The sequence below is a fragment of the Onychostoma macrolepis genome, chromosome 17 (genome assembly GCF_012432095.1).
Source record: "Onychostoma macrolepis isolate SWU-2019 chromosome 17, ASM1243209v1, whole genome shotgun sequence".
In the NCBI taxonomy this organism is placed as follows: Eukaryota; Metazoa; Chordata; class Actinopteri; order Cypriniformes; family Cyprinidae; genus Onychostoma; species Onychostoma macrolepis.
The window spans coordinates 20,545,444-20,565,454 of record NC_081171.1 but is presented as its reverse complement, the minus strand read 5'-3'; the positions used below and the strand labels follow the sequence as shown (position 1 = coordinate 20,565,454).

The following is a 20,011-nucleotide window of genomic DNA, read 5'->3' as shown; positions in this document are numbered from 1 at the left end:
GCATTTTTTTAAAGCACAGAAATATGGCTTTCTTGATGTGATAATGTGTTTAGTGCTGGCCACTTGCGTGAATGTCTTTAATTTCCTAGATCACTTAATTGATTTCCAAGTAGTTATGTACACCTACGCACATCTTGAGTAAATTATCTTTGACAGAGCAAGTATTAAGCGTGAGGCAAAGCGTTAATCAATTTTTTTAAAGCTACAGTTAATGTGTTTGACTGCTCTGATAATAAAATCAGTTAAGGTATAACTATAAATGATCAAACGAGTCGCTCATCATGTGAGCAGCAACTGTCTGTCATTATAAGTGAACTTTACAGTAGAAGTGAACCTAAACAATTAAGTGTCCTTCATTACGTAATCACTGAGTAAGCAGGAGTGTACTGGAGTGAAGTATAATGTATTGAGCGCTTTTGTCAATACAGGTTCTCCTCCATCTCCCCCCGACGCTATTATGTTGTACTAATTTCCCTCATTTTGTGATTTAATCACGTGATGCACACTTTATTCCCACATGAAAAGACTTTCAGGAGACACAATTATGACTCTCTTTAGAGAATCAAAATGAATGACTGCATGAAAGACTAATCAGATGTGTTCAGTTTTTAGTGACTTAAACATATCTCACTTAAATGCGAGATAATAAAATCAGTGCTGAATAGATGTTCATATGACATTGTGAAGTTAAAGATGCACTTTGTTGGGGTTTATTCAGTAAAGCCTTAATGTCACCTCTAAAAGACCACGAAAGTGAATACCACACCTTTTAAATATACCTTTTGTTTATAATTGATTTATTATTGAAAATATACCATGATTTGGCAATGTAATTATATTTATTTTTACACAAATATTTATTCCTAAGGCCTTAAATAATTACACTTACACTTACACACTTACACTTATGCATTTAGCAGACGCTTTTATCCAAAGCGACTTACATTGCATTCAAGTTACAGTTTTTACATTTTTATTAGCTCTTGCTTTCCTGGGAATCGAACCCATGATCTTGGCGTTGCTAGCGCCATGCTCTACTATTTGAGCTACAGGAAAGTGTGGTTAGTAATTACTAATCAACTGTTCAGGAACTGGAATTGTTCAAACGGATCATATGGGCTAGAATATATAGCGCACATGCCATATGGACCATTTAATTACAGTTGTTTTTTGTGTATTTTTTTTAGAGCTTGACAGACGTCTCACTATTGAAGTCTTGTATGAAAAAAAAGAGCAGTGTGAAGATTCTTCAAAAAAATGAGCAATCAGGTTTGGAACGGCACGAGGGTGAGTTAAAGCTGACAGAATTATTTTCCCCTTAAAGGTTAGGGTTAAGATTCTTGAGATTTGGTTCCACCAGAACTATTACTGTGTATGCATTTTTTTAAAGCACAGAAATATGGCTTTCTTGATGTGATAATGTGTTTAGTGCTGGCCACTTGCGTGAATGTCTTTAATTTCCTAGATCACTTAATTGATTTCCAAGTAGTTATGTACACCTACGCACATCTTGAGTAAATTATCTTTGACAGAGCAAGTATTAAGCGTGAGGCAAAGCGTTAATCAATTTTTAAAGCTACAGTTAATGTGTTTGACTGCTCTGATAATAAAATCAGTTAAGGTATAACTATAAATGATCAAACGAGTCGCTCATCATGTGAGCAGCAACTGTCTGTCATTATAAGTGAACTTTACAGTAGAAGTGAACCTAAACAATTAAGTGTCCTTCATTACGTAATCACTGAGTAAGCAGGAGTGTACTGGAGTGAAGTATAATGTATTGAGCGCTTTTGTCAATACAGGTTCTCCTCCATCTCCCCCCGACGCTATTATGTTGTACTAATTTCCCCTCATTTTGTGATTTAATCACGTGATGCACACTTTATTCCCACATGAAAAGACTTTCAGGAGACACAATTATGACTCTCTTTAGAGAACACGTATATAGCTCCTTGTGTTCTTTTCATTGCTTTCCACAATGCCCTGTTGAGCACAGTGGCAGTTCATCAAAAAATTCATTTTGGTTTCCCTAGTACAAAACCTAATGCAGCAAATTATCCTCAGGAAAGCCACATTTGTCGCAACTCAAGTGATTTCAACACTCCATATTGGAATGTGTGCCTATATGTGGGCGCAAGTTAAGTATACGGCAAAGGTTGTCTGGTTATATAATGTCTGCATGTATAGTGAAAAGAGGATGGGGATCTAAATATATGCTTATCAAACCAACTAAATATGTGCTAGCCAAACTATTGGTGTCTTAGTAGCAATACACTGTAGGCTCAAAAACACATTTGAAGATGGAGTACTATTAAATTGTCATATTAAAATTACTAAAAGCCAATAGTAATTGTTATGCTATAACCAAAAACCGCTAAATGGCTAATATTAAAATTCTACACTATTTTGTCTAAATAAATGAAAAATAAAATACTGAAAACTAAATCAGTCGTTTTAAATAAATTCAGATGAATGTGAATTTAGGCACCACAACATTATAATGTACAAATGTAAAGTTGTTAAAGTGTTTTTAAAGATTAACTTTAACTGAGTATTAAAGGCATAGTCCACCCAAAAATGAAATTTCCACCATTATTTTCTCACACTTGTGTCATTCTAAACCTGTATGCATTTCTTTGTTCTACTGAACACAAAAGAAGATATTTAGAAAATGTTGGTAACTAAACAGTTTCATTCACATTGACTTAAACTGTGTTTTTTTTTGTCTGAACAATGGAAGTCAATGGCAACCAAAAGTGTTTAGTTCTTCAAAATACTTTTGTGTTCAGCAGAGGTAAAAAAACTCTTGTCTGAGTGACTATTCCTTTAAATTATGGCAAGGCAATTGAATTATGGACAAATATTGGCCAATATATATAAAATATTGAGCAATATTAATTATTAATAAATCTATAATATAATATAATATAATAGATAAAATTATACACATTTTCTGAATTTATCACATTAGGCCACATGTACTCAGTCTGATTATGGAAAGTCCCAGCTGTATTTTAAAAGCTTTATGACTCCCTTCACAAAAAGAGCATTTTCCCATTTCTAAGGATTTGCCTTCACAGTCACCCCATTATGCACCTCCCCATCGGAAGATCATTTCATTTCTTTTTACAGTCTTTAAAAGTGTAAAAACCGAGATGGTAATTCAGTGAGACTTTTGAAGATGGTGGATGTTTTATATGAATCCTAAAGCGCAAGTCAAGCTAAAAGCTGCTCTCTTTTAAATAAAATTGCAGTGCAACTGAAGAGAATCTTATTTCTGAAAGGCTTCGGCTGACATTTAATACAGGTGCATCTCAATAAATTAGAATGTTGTGGAAAAGTTGATTTATTTCAGTAATTCAACTCAAATTGTGAAACTCGTGTATTAAATAAATTCAATGCACACAGACTGAAGTAGTTTAAGTCTTTGGTTCTTTTAATTGTGATGATTTTGGCTCACATTTAACAAAAACCCACTAATTCACTATCTCAACAAATTAGAATACTTCATAAGACCAATAAAAAAAAACAAAAAAAACGTTTTTAGTGAATTGTTGGCCTTCTGGAAAGTATGTTCATTTACTGTATATGTACTCAATACTTGGTAGGGCTCCTTTTGCTTTAATTACTGCCTCAATTCGGCGTGGCATGGAGGTGATCAGTTTGTGGCACTGCTGAGGTGGTATGGAAGCCCAGGTTTCTTTGACAGTGGCCTTCAGCTCATCTGCATTTTTTGGTCTCTTGTTTCTCATTTTCCTCTTGACAATACCTCATAGATTCTCTATGGGGTTCAGGTCTGGTGAGTTTGCTGGCCAGTCAAGGACACCAACACCATGGTCGTTTAATCAACTTTTGGTGCTTTTGTCAGTGTGGGCAGGTGCCAAATCCTGCTGGAAAATGAAATCAGCATCTTTAAAAAGCTGGTCAGCAGAAGGAAGCATGAAGTGCTCCAAAATGTCTTGGTAAACGGGTGCAGTGACTTTGGTTTTTAAAAAACACAATGGACCAGCACCAGCAGATGACATTGCACCCCAAATCATCACAGACTGTGGAAACTTAACACTGGACTTCAAGCAACTTGGGCTATGAGCTTCTCCACCCTTCCTCCAGACTCTAGGACCTTGGTTTCCAAATGAAATACAAAACTTGCTCTTATCTGAAAAGAGGACTTTGGACCACTGGGCAACAGTCCAGTTCTTCTTCTCCGTAGCCCAGGTAAGACGCCTCTGACGTCGTCTGTGGTTCAGGAGTGGCTTAACAAGAGGAATACGACAACTGTAGCTAAATTCCTTGACACGTCTGTGTGTGGTGGCTCTTGATGCCTTGACCCCAGCCTCAGTCCATTCCTTGTGAAGTTCACCCAAATTCTTGAATCGATTTTACTTGACAATCCTCATAAGGCTGCGGTTCTCTCGGTTGGTTGTGCTCCTTTTTTTCCACACTATTTCCTTCCACTCAACTTTCTGTTAACATGCTTGGATACAGCACTCTGTGAACAGCCAGCTTCTTTGGTAATGAATGTTTGTGGCTTACCCTCCTTATGAAGGGTGTCAATGATTGTCTTCTGGACAACTGTCAGATCAGCAGTCTTCCCCATGATTGTGTAGCCTAGTGAACCAAACTGAGAGACCATTTTGAAGGCTCAGGAAACCTTTGCAGGTGTTTTGAGTTGATTAGCTGATTGGCATGTCACCATATTCTAATTTGTTGAGATAGTGAATTGGTGGGTTTTTGTTAAATGTGAGCCAAAATCATCACAATTAAAAGAACCAAAGACTTAAACTACTTCAGTCTGTGTGCACTGAATTTATTTAATACACGAGTTTCACAATTTGAGTTGAATTACTGAAATAAATGAACTTTTCCACGACATTCTAATTTGAGATGCACCTGTATGTTGCCTTGCTATAGTAATGATAAAAATTTCCACTACTCATTCCCTACCTCTGGTTAACATGATTGCATCTTCACATGTCCATATGGAGTCATTGAATATGAAATACTATTATCAGTCATTAAAGGCAGCATTCTACCCTGTGGCCTATTGAAACTATGCTCCTGAAGGTCAAGTATTATATACCATAGTTAAAACTTGGGCAATCATGTATGTATTTATGGGACAGTTGGAGTGCTTTGAAGGCTAGGCTCAGAGCTGAAGCATTATCAGTTTATTGTCCCAGATTCCAGCTGCAGCAACACTGTGAATTTGAACAATGTGTCTGTGTTCTTCCCTTGATAGTCTTACGGACAAAATTGAATAAAAAGTTTCAGTATCTGTGTGTAAATGTATGTTTTTCCCAAACATCTATTTGACTTAACATCTCCACACTCCCCTCGCCCTTCTTTCTACTGGTCTTACACTTCTTGTAATTTGTCTGCAGCCTGCTAGAGATGTAATAGTAGGGTTGAAGGATTGAAATTGCTGTGTGATGTTCAATCATGAAAACACCTTTGAAGATCTATAAAATGCATAAACGTCTTGAGAGTGGAAAACAGAATAAGAGCCTTGTGCATCTCAGACTTATAGTTTTCCCAAGGTCACGGAAGTACATAAAGTCCAAGTTGAAAATCAATTTGTTGATGCACCCCCTTCAACATCTGACCCACCGCAATCATTTGGTTCTGCAGAAATAAACTCTTCCATGTCAATGATTTTCTTTCCTCCCTGTCTAATTTAGGCCTTTGTCATTTTCAGTTGTCTGCCTCCATATACAATAGGAAGTACAGTAAGACATTACGCCATTTGACACTATGAAGGCACCATAAAACCTTTGTCCTTTGTAGTCAAATATCAAGTAGTCTGCATTGAAACTTGTATATCCTATTGATTCATACTTGTCTAGACGCTGCATCAGTACACATGATCTAACTTTAGATTTTGTCTGTTTTCATACCACCAGATTTACATGTTATGTCTCCCAGAACAAGGGTTTTCAAACGTTTTCAGGCCAAGGACACTCAAATGAACAAGGGACAGCTTGGGGTCGTTAAGATTTTTTAAAAAGCGTAGTTCGTCCAAAAATGAAAATTCTTTCATTAATTACTCACTCTCATGTTATTCCAAACCCGTAAGACCTTCATTTATCTTCGAAACACAAATTGAACTCGAATAAAGTCGTTATTTTTGTTTTCTTTACACACACAAAGTTTTCTCATGTAGCTTCATAAAATTCAGGTTGAACCACTGATGTCACATGGATTATTTTAACGATGTTCTTACTACCTTTCTGGGCCTTGAAAGTGGCAGTTGTGTTGTTGTATATGGAGGGTCAGAAGCTTTCGAATTTCATTGAAAATATCTTAATTTGTGTTCTGAAGAGTGGGTGTACTACCTCATTAAGGTTTTTGAATAAGTCTTACCAAGGCTGCAATTATTTGATTTAAAAATATATTAAAACAGTGGTGTCAAACTCAATTGCTGGAGGGCCACAGCTCTGCACAGTTTAGCTCCAACCCTAATCAAACACATCTGATCCAGCTAATCAAGGTCTTCAGGATTACTAGAAACTTCCAACCAGGTGTGAGTTGGAGCTAAACTCTGCAGAGCTGCGGCCCTCCAGGAATTGAGTTTAAGACCACTGCATTAAAATGACAATATTGTGATTTTATTTATTTTACTATTTAACCATTTTAATATATTTCAAAACGTAATTTATTCCTGTGATAGCAAAGCTGAAAAAAAAAAAAAAAAGAATTCAAATAAATAACATTACTCACCCCAAACCCTTGAATAGTGGTGTGTGTGTATGTCTATATATTTAAATAATTTTAAAGTAAATAATTTTCTCTCATGTGACTCCCTGGGTGTCCCTGGATCCTAGTTTGAAAGCTCCTGGCTAGAAAGTACATAGAAAATGAGTCTGTCTTTGTCCAGTAGCAGCAGAAATGTGTCTAGGAGGTCCAAATTTACTGGTGTTTCATCAGTAGTTTACACCATAAAATGACTTGAGCTGAGAGATTCATAAATCATCAGGCTGTGGTAATTCTTTGGACATTAATGGGCTGTGATGAATTATGAAAATAGCCTCTGTTTAGTTTACTGTCAACGCAGGCAATTAAGTCTGCTCGATATGTCTTGATTGATGCATTTTGTCAGCACAACTGTAATGACGCTCTCAGAATCTTGGCTCAAAGAGAACGGTGAGAAAACGGCATCTGAACACTAGCATTCAATGTCTTCTACTTCGTTCTGAAGATGCCAATAAGGTATTATGTGACTAGACAATGTGGGCCAATTTCCCAGACACAGATTAAGCCTTGGTCCTGGACTGCTGAAAACCATGAATGAAGAATCACTATTGTCAGTGAAACCTAACCTAGGATATTGGCTAATTTGCATCTGGGAAAACAGCCATGAAAGTTACCCAAACACAAATTATATCTGGCCTGCATTAGGGAAACGATCCCAAAGTCATCTTTAGCAAAGATTGGTGGCCATACTTTGCATTTAAATATATGAAGTTTATCAAAATTCAAGAGATCATCCAGACACCTCGAAGACCATTTTAAAGCGCCTACAGCTATCTGACCCAAGCACTTTCATCACATGCCCGTTGCCATTTGGACTTAATCGAATTGAGCAAGAAACTGGTGTCAGGACATTTATGTTGGAATGTAATTTTCATTCACATGCTTGGGAATCTTATCACGAAGAAATCACAAATCTTCTTTTCCCAACACCTTTGCAAGGTGTCATTGTTTTCCGCAGGTGTTTAACTATGAATATATTGAGGGCTAAGCTATGTGACGCACTGTTGGCGGTTCTCAGAGCATTTTCTACAGTATAGGTAAATACCAAAATGCAAGGTTCAGTGAGAGTCACTGGAAGTCCAGCAAATTTAAATGGACAGATAACATGGTAATATGGAAGCTGCGTAACCTAGACTCACTGGAGAGGCAGGAAAGAGGATGTCAAAATTGGGATCCATTATAAACCATTCCAGACATCCTGTGCTTGGAGCTCCTTTAACTGCCACATTATTCCACCATAGTGGTGTAAGAATGATGCCATCAGACAATGCAGTGTCTACTTCCTCACCTCCACCTCCTTCTCTTGCCATTTCCACCTTCAGGCTGTTTCGTCAGTCAGAACTAACAACATTGCACTCTTACAATTTTTTTTCTTTTTTCTTTTTTGGCACACATGGACTTTACACCCATTCATCTGTCTGCTATATGTAATGTAGAGATATCGACCCGAGGCAGGACATGTCTCTATATTGATATATTCCCATAAGAAATGTGTAACCATATTTCTTTAAGTACATTTACTTTGTTAAATGAATAATACACCCCAAAATGAAACTTCTGTCATTATTTACCCATGCTCGTATTCCATGACTTTTCATGTATGAAAGAAATTAATAAATCAAATAACATTTCCTAATGACCATGTTTAAAAAAAAAAAACTTAAATTTGTCCACACATTATCATTGTTAATCTTTCCCTTGAATGTGCTAGAAAACCATAAAATATTTGCTAATATTTCAAATAACTGAACAACACATTTGCATGTTCACAACTCTTTGATGTTTGTTAATGTTCAAATGGCATGCAGGTAAACAAATGCAGTTCCTTCCGTGTAGGAAATTCTGTTGTATGGCAAAGAGCTATATGTAAAATTTTTCCTTTTTAAGTTCCTCAGAAAAAAAGACATAGAAATCACCTGAGGGTGAATAAATAATGGCATAATTAAAATTTTTGCATATAATATTGCTTTATCTAATCTTCGTGTCAGTTCAGTGCCACAAACCCTCTGGGTGACCTTAGGCTACTCCGTTTTCAAAGCAATTTATTTTCCAGAAGTTTGTGTGAATACATGTGGTGCTTATTAACAACACAACAAAATCCATATGGCAGAATGCGAGAACTGAGAAATAAGCATCTTTGCCAATTGCAGTATTTAGATGGCTGAACAGCTTGTTGTGACAGTTTGTTTCTTTAATAACTCATAGTGTGGATTATACACTAAACATATCTCGTGGTTTGGAGAGAAAGAGTATTCATATCTGATGACGTACAGTGTTTTTTACTGTTTGTATTTGATTCCTCTGTGAAACAGCTTTGAAACGTTTTCATATTTAAAGAACATTTTATTTATCACCATCTGATTACAAAATCAAACATACTGTCTTGGCAAGCTGCATTTTGTTAGAAAACAAAGTTTTCTTGGAATATTGCACATTCAAAAGATGACATTTTTGTTTGAAAAACAGGAAAGCAGAGTTATAATTCAGATGCACATACAGTACATTTAGTTTAGTTCTGTTTGGAAAATAGGCTATCAGCACACGTCTGATCCATCATGTCGAAGCACTCTCAGATGGATGCATTAGCAGGAGAATGCTCTCCACAGACTGAGTAAAGCTCCATGAGACGGGAGAGACTTAAATGAATTATGCGTTAACTGATCAGATGGAATTCTGATCTGTTCCTGGCTTTAACATTGTTCGGAGAGTGGAATTCAATTTGGATGAATTAGTTAACCCATCGAGGAGCGGGAGCGAGGCTCTTCCGTTGGCCTTTGGCATTCAACAGATTCTCCACAAATTTGATAAAGCTGTTTTGTGAAAAACTACATTGAATCATTTCACTGCGTTGGATACAACTGATGGTTTGCAAGCCATTGGCGCTGCCCGCATTCTCCACCATACAACGCCATGATTTCACTCGCGCTTGTGTTTGTGAGTCAGTCCTAGATCTGTTAGATTGTAGATTCGATGCCTACATCGAGCTCAGAGCATTGCCAGCCTTCTGGAGCTGATAATATTCCACCACCACCAAACCAGCCTCAAGCTAAGGAGAGAAATCCCAAGCTCCCACAAGCCGTTGAACAGATTCCAGTGTCCACCCCCCTCTGTCTCTGCCTCTTTCCACTGAGAGCTTGCAAAAGAAGGGCCAGAGGATCCATATTATCTGGCTTCAGTTTTCACATTGCACTGAAAAATCTTAAAGCCCTGTGAAGCACAATGGCAAAAATTTCTCATTCATACGCTTGCAAACTTCTTTAGTAGCACCACATTATTTCATCTGCTGATAGTCTTCTTAGACAATAATGTTGTCGCTTGCATAGCGGGATATAGGGAAATGCGGATATCAGTTGGAAGTTTTTACATAAGCCAAAGTTTTTTAAAGCCATGTACTTTCGGATGACCCTTGTGATACTGTATGTATTTCACCAAGTTGTAAAAGCCATCCTCAGGGTGGTGACCTATATAACTGTGAAGAGTTCTGCATCACTGCCCCCTCCCTGCCGATCCATTACGATATGTTTTCTCCGTCAAAGAAGTGATGTCTAACTAGACTGCATCTGAGATATTTTTCTGTATTTCTGGGTTGAAGCATGTGCCCACATTTAGAATGTTGGTGCGAAGTAACCTGGCAACCGTAATCTGCAATATGTGCTGCTCCGTGAGAGAAATCTCTCGCAGTCGGAGCGGTGATGCACGACACTGGAAAGATTCATGTTAATAGAGCGCTGGTCGCTGCTTTGACACGTGAGCGAAGGAAAGACATGGAGGACAGCTGATACTGGGTCAGCCACTCATATCCAATCCTCTTGCTAAAATTGTTACCTCTGGAGGGGAGATTACAGATGTAAGAGCCAATGATAGGGTTTGGGGTTCGGATAGCACTCCATTGGATGCCAGATGATGATCTAGTTAAATCCCTTCCAGGTGAAAAGAGAGTAGAAGGTAGTTTTTATTTACACCGTGCTCCCATTTTGACGTTTTAATGATGTTTATTCACCTCGGTGGCACTTAGGGTTCCTATAGGTCTGTTTTCCTGGTACATGTCAGATTGATTGATGGTGGTTGGTCTGGTTATTTTCTGACTGAGATGTTACACTGCTGATTTAATGGCCGTTTGAGTTGGGAATTGGACATTTGCCTGTTAGAATATTTCGGGTTAAGTAAAAGAGTTCAGTCAATAGAATTAAGTGGTTGATCACAAAAATTCAATTCCACTTGTCCCTCCTGCAAAAATATCTTACAGGCGCTTTCAGTGGAAGTGCAATTTTAATTTGCTGTTACAACAGTAGATGGGAGGAAAAATTATATTTCAGTGCTTTTGGGTTTGCATTATATTTGTATAGTATTGAAATTTTCCATTTCCCTTGTGTTATGTTCTCAAAGTTCAAAACTTTGTACTCTCAGAAAAGCATTGCATTCCCCTGTAAACTTGGTGTTTTCTTGCAAAACATTGACATTCTTTCACAAAACTATTATGTTTCCCTGAGAAACTTTGTGTTCATTAGAGAAAGCTACAGTGGCCCAGTAGTGCACAACACAAAGAAATCACCACAACACAACGCATAGGGCTAATTTCACTGTGTTGTGCTAATTTCTTTGTGTTGTGGCTTGTTTCCGTTGTGTTGTGATAATTTTTTTGTGTTGTAGCTTGTTTCCGTTGATTGCAACTTGTTTAGTTTGTGTTGTGGCTTGTTTTCATTGTGTTGTGCTAATTTTGTTGTGTTGTTGCTTGTTTCTGTTGTTTTGCGACATGTTTTCTTTCTGTTGTGGCTTGTTTTCTTTGTGTTTTGCTAATTTTGTTGTGTTGCGGCTATTTTCCGTTGTGTTGTGCTAATTTTGTTGTGTTTTGACTTGTTTCCTTTGTGTGGCGGCTTGTTTCTGTTGTGTTGCAACTTGTTTCCATTGTGTTGTGCTAATTTCATTGTATTGCGCAGTGTGCACTACTGGGCCAAAAGCACTTCTCTAACGAGAAACTTCACAAGTTTTGTGAGCGAATACAAGAGAACAAAAGCATTTAAATATAAATTTTTTCATCATCATTTTCATCCCTTTAGGTCCGTTATACAGACACAAGATGTAAACAAATATGTTTTTAGTGTGGAAAAAAATTGATTCCTAACCTTTTCTGTGTAGTTATATACAATGTATGACACTGTTGCCAGGACAACACAATGCCTATAACACTAAAATGGCCGTGAAACCAGCTTTTCAGCTCGAATAATACACAAGTTTTAACAGATGAATTAATGTAAGTGCTTTTTTAAAATTATATGCTTCACATTTCTGCTGTTAAATTATCCATAAATTGGCCCCATTTACTTCCATTGTAAGTGCCTCATCGTGACCTTGTGGTACGAGGGAACATTATGTCACAAATGCTGCTGATTGAGCGAAACTCATATTGAACCCAGAATCTGAAAGTCATCTTTTCCATATGTTCACCGTCCCTGCTGTTCGCCCTCTTTCTTTTTCTGTCCTTCTCCCTCGTTCTTTCTGTATTCTTTATTTATATGATGACTCATCAAGGCACAGCTTCACCTGGAGGTTTTTGCAGAAATGATATATCAAACGCATGGTTCCCCAGATCTGTCAGCGACTCACCAGCAGCTAATATCCTGGCTCCAGATTTAGGTATTGTGTCTACACTGCAAAGTAATTTTGTGTCGAGTCATCAGATGTAAGATAAGCGCTAAGGTCTCTATGAAAAGTTTACAATGCAACAATAAAGCACCATTATCATGTTGGAGGGAAATAAACTTGGAGCTGATGAGAAATTCCCCAAGGCATCAAAATTCACCGCATGCCGTTTTCATGAACAAGAGGGCATGCCTCTGAAGTAACACTTTTCAGATGAAAGAGTCCTTTCCGTTCCTTCAAATAAATGGATGTTTCTGTGTGAGCATGTAATGGCTCGTGGCTCGCATTGTGGCTGGTGTGAGGTTGTAGGACTCTGACTTCATTGATATTCTGATGATTTTTCCGCTGCGTCTGAGTAATATGAAAATGCAGTCAGTGAGTAATCATGTTTTATATCAAGACCAAATACAGCGCTTTCAGTGCACACACACACCACAGTGACCAGTCTTACACGTTATAAAGTGTTTCATGTGCCAGTGCACATCAAAGCGATGCATCAAAATAAGAGAAAGAAGAACTGAAGAGAAAAAGCACATATTTATACACTGTAAAAAAAAAAAAAAAAAAGTTAACAAGTATTTTCAAGCCAACATAAAATTTTAAGGCAACCAGCTTCAGCAGATTTTTGAGTTTGCTCAACTTATTTTTGTGGGAGATTCTCAAATTTTTGTTGTATAAACTTAAAATGACAAGTTGAGAAAACTCAAAAATCTGCTTTCAATTTTAAGTTGACTCAACTTTATTGGTAGTTGATGAGACGATGTGGATTTGTGCATGCATGTATGTTTAGTACAGTTGAAATATATGATTTAAAAAAAAAAAATAAATGTCATACTGCAAAATCATTTATTATTGATTACTAAAGGCAAAAAGGGGTTATTAAAATATAGTAACAATAAAAAATAAAGGACCGCTTTAATAGAGCTATTATGGTGGACAAGGGTGTCATACCTTTGACTTTCATTTATATAAATTTTATGAATTTAATATAATCTTATAATACACATGCTATATATATATATATATATATATATATATATATATATATATATATAATAATCTATAAATATTTGACCCTAATTGAACCACAGACATATTATGAAATAACTAGTCTTATGTAAAAATTAATCTACTTTAGTTTGACACATCTGGGGCAATATGATCTCATGTATTAATAGCTATAAGTGTTATTGTCTTATTGCTCACTGTCTTTCATAATTGCTTTTGTTTCTCTCTTGTGCTTGAAATAGCCCTCATAGCACATATACACGCCTGACTGTGAACATGAGGCATATTGTGATGAAGAGACCTGTGTAATGTGGAGGTGTAGGAAAGAGAAAAATGTAGATGAGACAAGAAATTTAATGATACTCATATATAGGGCTTTAATCATGTTTTATTAATGGTTTAATTCTTTGTGCAACATTCTAACATGCATATGTATTTGCATTTAAGCTACATGTAAAGTCTTTTTTATTTAAAAAAGTAAACAAAATATGTTGATGATTAATAACTTTTATAAGGTATTCGAAAATTATTTTCCATCCAACTTATAGCAATACAGGGCTTCTAAAAGCACAACGTCTAGGTCACTGGGATTTATTTCAACCATCCGTTGATTAACAAGTAGAGGTTGGCACCCTTGCACAGCGTGATTTATTCACTCATCTTTCAAGAAAATAAGAACCTTTAATGAGCTGAGATGGTTGAATGGGCGTTACATCCGACGGCTGAGCCGCCTGCCAACCTCCTGATCCTGACACAGCACAAAGTGCCATCCTTCTGAAGGTGCCCTTAAGTCAGACAGGCCTCTATGGCTGTCATGCTCCAGTGGTCAAGGCTTCGTCCTCTCCGGGCTCTGATCCACAGAGGGCTTTTAGCCTTAGTGGAGCAGAATGCAGGAGCAAAACATCCAACAGCACACTTTTTAAATTCAGACTTTATCCTCCTCCTCTCTGGTTCAGAGACAGGACAATGTCAGACAAAACAGAGTGGGTTAAAGCTATCATTGAAGGAAAATAAAAATGTTCACCATTTTTATTCCATTTACTCCATTTATTATAAAATTTATTCCATTTTATTCTATTTTCAGGATTTAGAGATACAACAGTACATTTCTTTCTTTCTTTAATTTTATTTTCACACATGCATTATACACATATTATAGAAGAGCATTATCCGTGTTTTAAATAATAATAAATAAATGAATACCTTAAGTTACAGTAAAGACTTCTAATATTGCAAAATATTTGTTTATTAATAATTTTATTTGGGTTTATTTTAACTTTCTATTCATCAAAGAATCCTGAAAAAATGCATCACTGTTTCCCCCAAAATATTAAGCAGCACAACTATTCTCAACATTGATCATAATAAGAGATGTCTCTTATGTATCAACTCGGTATATTAGAGTGATTTCTGAAGGATCATGTGACACTGAAATGATGCTAAAATTTCAGGTTTGTCGTCATAGGAATAAATGATATTTTACAATATATATTAAAATACAATTCAGCCTTGGTGAGCATGAAGAGACCTATTTTAAAAACATTAAAAAAATCTTACTGACCCAACATTTCTGAATGGTAGTGTATATGCAGTTTATTTAGTCACTATGGGATATTTTGGCATGTTTAAGTGCAGAGTGTACTACATGTGGCCCCATACATAAAGAAATAAGTTCATAGTCTTGGGCATGCCGTGCCACTGCTGAAGAGCTGTGAGTCAGACTGGGAACTGTGCTGCAGCACAATTTTAATTTCAAGGAATTGATTTTTTTTTTTTTTTCTCATCACGTTATCATGTTAGTTTTTGTTACCAAGGGAAGGATATTCCTTAGCAACACACAAGAAGAGCACCAGAGCTCTGGAGATGAATGACACCTTAATGGTTTTATTAAGCTTGTTTATTTCTGTGAATATAAATAGCAGTGTATGTAGATTTGATCCTCATTGTCAGTTACTGGCATGTGACTCATTTGTAAGTACAATGCAATTATAGGAAATTAATTATAGGGTTTCTAGAACAACACAGAAAGACATTTCATAATTCAGGTTGTTTCATTTAAATCCAAACTACTTAACTAAAAACAAACGTAATTGCAGTTGCAAACAAATTATTAAACTAAATAATTACAGCACTAAGAAATGAAAACATTAGAAATATAATATAATAAATGTTAACTAATAGGGCTTTGTAAAGTGTTACTATTATATTATATTATGGTAATGCTTTACGATAATCCCATTAGTTAACGTTTGTTAATGCATTAATAATGAGCAATGCATTTGTTACAGTATTAATTAATCTTTGTTAATATTAGTTAATAAAAATACAACTTTTCTTTGTTAGGTCATGTCAGCTCAGGCACGCTACATAATATAAACATTTAAAAATGTGATTTTAAAAATGTATCCGTACATTTCAAAATTGACTATGGTTAATAAATTGAAAGAATTTTTCATTGACAGTTGATGTTAACTAATGTAATGTTTACAATTGGAACCTTATTGTAAAGTGTTACCAACATAACATATTACACATATAACATAACATAACATTACATAATAAATGTTAACTAATGGGACTTTGTAAAGTGTTACTATTATATTATATTGTATTATATTATATTATGGTAACACTTTACAACAATCCGATTAGTTAACATTGGTTAATGCATTTATAATGAGCAATGCATTTGTTACAGTATCTATTAATCTTTGTTAATATTAGTTAATAAAAATACAACTTTTCATTGTTAGTTGACGTTAACTAACTAATTTTAATGTTAACAAACTGAACCACGTTGTAAAGTGTTACCAATATACTAAGTATTACAAATATATAATATAATATTTAATATTTTGATAATGGCTTCACTATTACAAGATTTAGTTTTTTCTTAGCAAAACATCTTTGAATTTTTTCGCTCATTACACAGGAAAAGTATAGTTTTTCTGGATTTTTCCTGATGAAATTCTGGCAAATATTTACTGCCACCCTGTGCGCCGATGCACAAACTGCAGCATTTCTGTTCCCAAGTTTTCCTCATCCTGGTTGACCTCAAATTAAACGAGTTCGTATGTAACTTCCATGTTTTCTGCTCATTTATATTGCAGTACATTACAGGATGTGAAGATAAAATTATTTAAAATTTGCTTTAGCATCTAAAACCTATAGATAAATAATATATATACATTTTCCTTTCTACCTCAGCTCTTCAGTATTATTCTATAACTAAAACTTGTGAATGTTGGGAATGCTTTTGATGTGTAATAGAGAGGAATGTGCTAAGAGTTGTGCTGTCACTGACCCTGATGTTTCCCATGGAGTTATCAGAGAGGAGTGTTGCAGAGCCGCTCTTATCTTTGTGTTTACGCGTACTTGCTCACTCTCAGGCCTGTCTCTTGCAGGGCGTGTGAGATGAAAAGTTTCAGAGAGACCACCAGTGAGAAAACCACCATTAACTCACTTGGATCCATATACAGCCTGAGTCTGCTGCATATAGTGGGCTTTGAAATTCAACACAAGGTAAGTCCATTTCATAAGCAATACGGTGTCCGGCAGGTGGCACAGACAACGAGACAGCTCAAATGTTACCTTTAAAGTTGGTGGTTATAGGAGACATCACGGTGTGACTGTTTACTCTCTAGTATCAACTTTGAAATGAAGGTGGATGGTGAGATTGTTTGGGAGAAAGATGGAAACAAACTACTGTGTGCTTTTGTGTATTTGCTTTGCAAATGGTGTTGACTATGATTGCTTGTGCTTGAGACGTTTCTGTCACTGAGTCCCCTAATATGATTTTTGTTGCATTTTTTAATCCAATGACAGCTGCTACTATGCTTTCCGTTCAACATGGCATTGAAATATGTTGGTGTTTGATTGTAGATGAACATAAATATTGTGTTGTGTTTCCAGTATGGGTGGAGAAAAACTGGTGGCTTGCATGTTGGTCACTGTGTTAAGTCTGACACTAATGAGGTCAGTTTATGGTCAGCACATGCCAGAAGAACCGTGCTCGGTCCAGATCCTCGTCCCTGGACTCAAAGGTACTGCAAATAAACTACACCACATTATGTCATACACACTAATGACACTCACTTTAATGTTATGCTCACCAAGGCTGTGTTTATTTTATTAAAAATACAGTAATAACTATAATATTATGAAATGTTATTATAGTTTAAAATAACTATTTGAATATATTTTAAAATGTAACTTATTCCTGTGATGCAAAGCTGAATTTTTAGCATCATTACTCCAGTTTTCAGTGTCGCATGATCCTTCAGAAATCATTCTAATATGCTGATTTTCTGTTAAAGACTTTTAAAAAATTTTTTATCAGTGCTGAAAATAATTGTGTTGCACAATGTTTGTTTGGAAACCATGGTACAGTGTTGCCAAGTCCACATTTTTCCCATGGAATTGGGCTACTTTAACACTGTTGGCGCAGGTTGTTCTTCATGTCCGCAGGTTGAAACGACCACAATGTGATATTTAGCCCCTGCAAATACGAATTTTACCAGGGGAACCTCACCAAAAAAACTGTATTTTTATTCCCCGGAACGTGATTTTTACCAGGGGACCCCTCAAAATGCATTTGGGCTAGTTTTGGGCCAGTTTTATTTTGTTGTGAAAACCTGGCAACCCTGTAGTGATACTTTTACTTTATTTTTCATTAATAGAAAGTTCGAATAGAACACCATTTATTTGAAATAGATTTTTGTAACATTATGAATGTCTTTACTGTCACTTTTGATCAATTTTGGTAAACATCCTTGCTAAACAGAATTAAAAAAATTCTTACTGACCTCCTTTGAACAGTATAGTGTGTGTACTGTATAAATTGTAATTTGATATATAAAGCTTTATTTAAATTTAAAAATACTATAGAATATCCTATAACCAGAAAACATGCACAATATAACCATACTGCAGCAATAGTAAACATGTGTTGTTCTGAATAGCTTTGTCTGTGCAAGTCTATGACTTTGTTTGTGTATTCCTATAGGTGAACCAGGAGAGAAAGGAGAGAAAGGAGCACCTGGGAGACCTGGGAAAGTAGGGCCACCTGGAGAGCCAGGTAACTCTAAACCGTATTTTGAGAGCTTAATTGAATTCCATCAGTGCTTTTTAATTACTATCTACTTACATGATGAAACATGAGTCAAGTTCTTTACAAACCTGTAAACTTTCAAACCAAGTGACCAAACAGGGAGCTGCCAAATGCGTACATTTTAAAGGGCCCCAAAAACTTCCCTTATCTTGCTTTTAAATAGCTGAGCACGTCTGAGCCAGTGTTGACCAATCCTTGTGTTTATAAATGCCTCAACATACTGATAAACAAGGGAATTAAACTCCATTCTGGGAATTACTGCAGTATTTGGTTCATATCTGTGCTTATTACATATTAAGTTTATACATTATATTCCAGGTCCCCCCGGAGTCAAAGGCCAAAAAGGTAGCACTGGCCGTTATGGGAAGATGGGCCCCGCTGGACTCAAAGGTAAGCTTAAGAAAGAAATTGCAGTTCTAAAAGTAATCAGGCTTGTTTTGTCTAACGGCTTAATAATGCAATAGGCTTCTTTTTTTCTAGGTATAAAAGGTGATATGGGAGATCCAGGACCCAAGGGCCCAAATGGAGAGCCAGGTATAGGCCTTTCCGAAATAGAATTCAATTCATATCACCTGATAATTGGTTTGAACTCATTAGGAACCAGTTTAATGCTTGGACTGCTCATGTGAATGGTCTCATATTTAATTTGTCTCCTCAGGCGTCCCCTGTGAGTGCGCACCCTTACGGAAAATGATTGGTGAAATGGATATTCAAGTGGCGCAATTAACCAACGAGCTGAAGTTCATTAAAAATGGTATGTCCGAAAGAAAGAATGAATCAGTCTACCGATGTTTATGAGATTACAGTAATGTGACATTGTCAAATTGATTCATACAGTTGTTCATTTTGATATGCAGGGTGATTGCACACAGACAAAAGTATTTACCCATTAGCCAGGAGCTCTTTTGTTTGACTGTCAGAATGCACTTGTGTGAACGCTGGCTGCTGCCGTGTGATTATAGAAATTCAGATCCTCATTTTTCAGCCCTGCCCTCCCCCGCAGCTGTCGCTGGCATCAAAGAAACAGACAGCAAGGTCTATCTGTTGGTGAAGGAGGAAAAACGCTACAGGGACGCGGAGGTGTTTTGTCAGGGGCGAGGTGGACACCTGGCGATGCCCAAAGACGCAGCGGCTAACAGAGCCATTGCTGGCTACGTCACCGCAGCTGGCCTCAGTAGAGTGTATATTGGCATTAATGACCTGGAGCGAGAAGGCCACTTTGTGTATGTGGAGCGCTCACCCATGACCACTTTCAGCAAGTGGAGGGAGGGCGAGCCAAACAACGCTTACGATGACGAGGATTGCGTCGAGATGGTGTCTTCAGGCGAGTGGATTGATGTGGCTTGTCACCTCACTATGTACTTTGTGTGTGAGTTTGACAAGGACACGGTATGAGCTTCACTGCCAATCTATAGGGGGAAAAGTCCATTTAGACATGTTTAAAATACTCCTGTATTAAAGAAGGCTGAAATTTCAATAAAAAAAGTGAAGCACTTCTACATT

General features: G+C 36.6%; 1 protein-coding gene across 4 annotated transcripts in view; it reads left to right on the top strand.

Moving 5' to 3' along the window:
- colec11 (collectin sub-family member 11) overlaps positions 1-20,001 on the top strand; it is a 57,812-nt gene extending 37,811 nt beyond the window's left edge. Inside the window, exons 1-8 of one of the 4 annotated variants that reach the window (XM_058750238.1) lie at positions 1,186-1,287; positions 16,803-16,920; positions 17,311-17,441; positions 18,404-18,475; positions 18,827-18,898; positions 18,989-19,042; positions 19,167-19,262; positions 19,479-20,001. In XM_058750238.1, coding sequence (XP_058606221.1) covers positions 17,312-17,441; positions 18,404-18,475; positions 18,827-18,898; positions 18,989-19,042; positions 19,167-19,262; positions 19,479-19,903 — 849 coding nt within the window. In that variant the 5' untranslated portion in view covers positions 1,186-1,287; positions 16,803-16,920; position 17,311 and the 3' untranslated portion in view covers positions 19,904-20,001. Of the gene's footprint in view, positions 1-1,185; positions 1,288-16,802; positions 16,921-17,310; positions 17,442-18,403; positions 18,476-18,826; positions 18,899-18,988; positions 19,043-19,166; positions 19,263-19,478 lie in introns of those variants that run through there. The other 3 variants (XM_058750241.1, XM_058750240.1, XM_058750237.1) reach the window with 3 other exon arrangements.
- Positions 20,002-20,011: the final 10 nt, after the last annotated feature.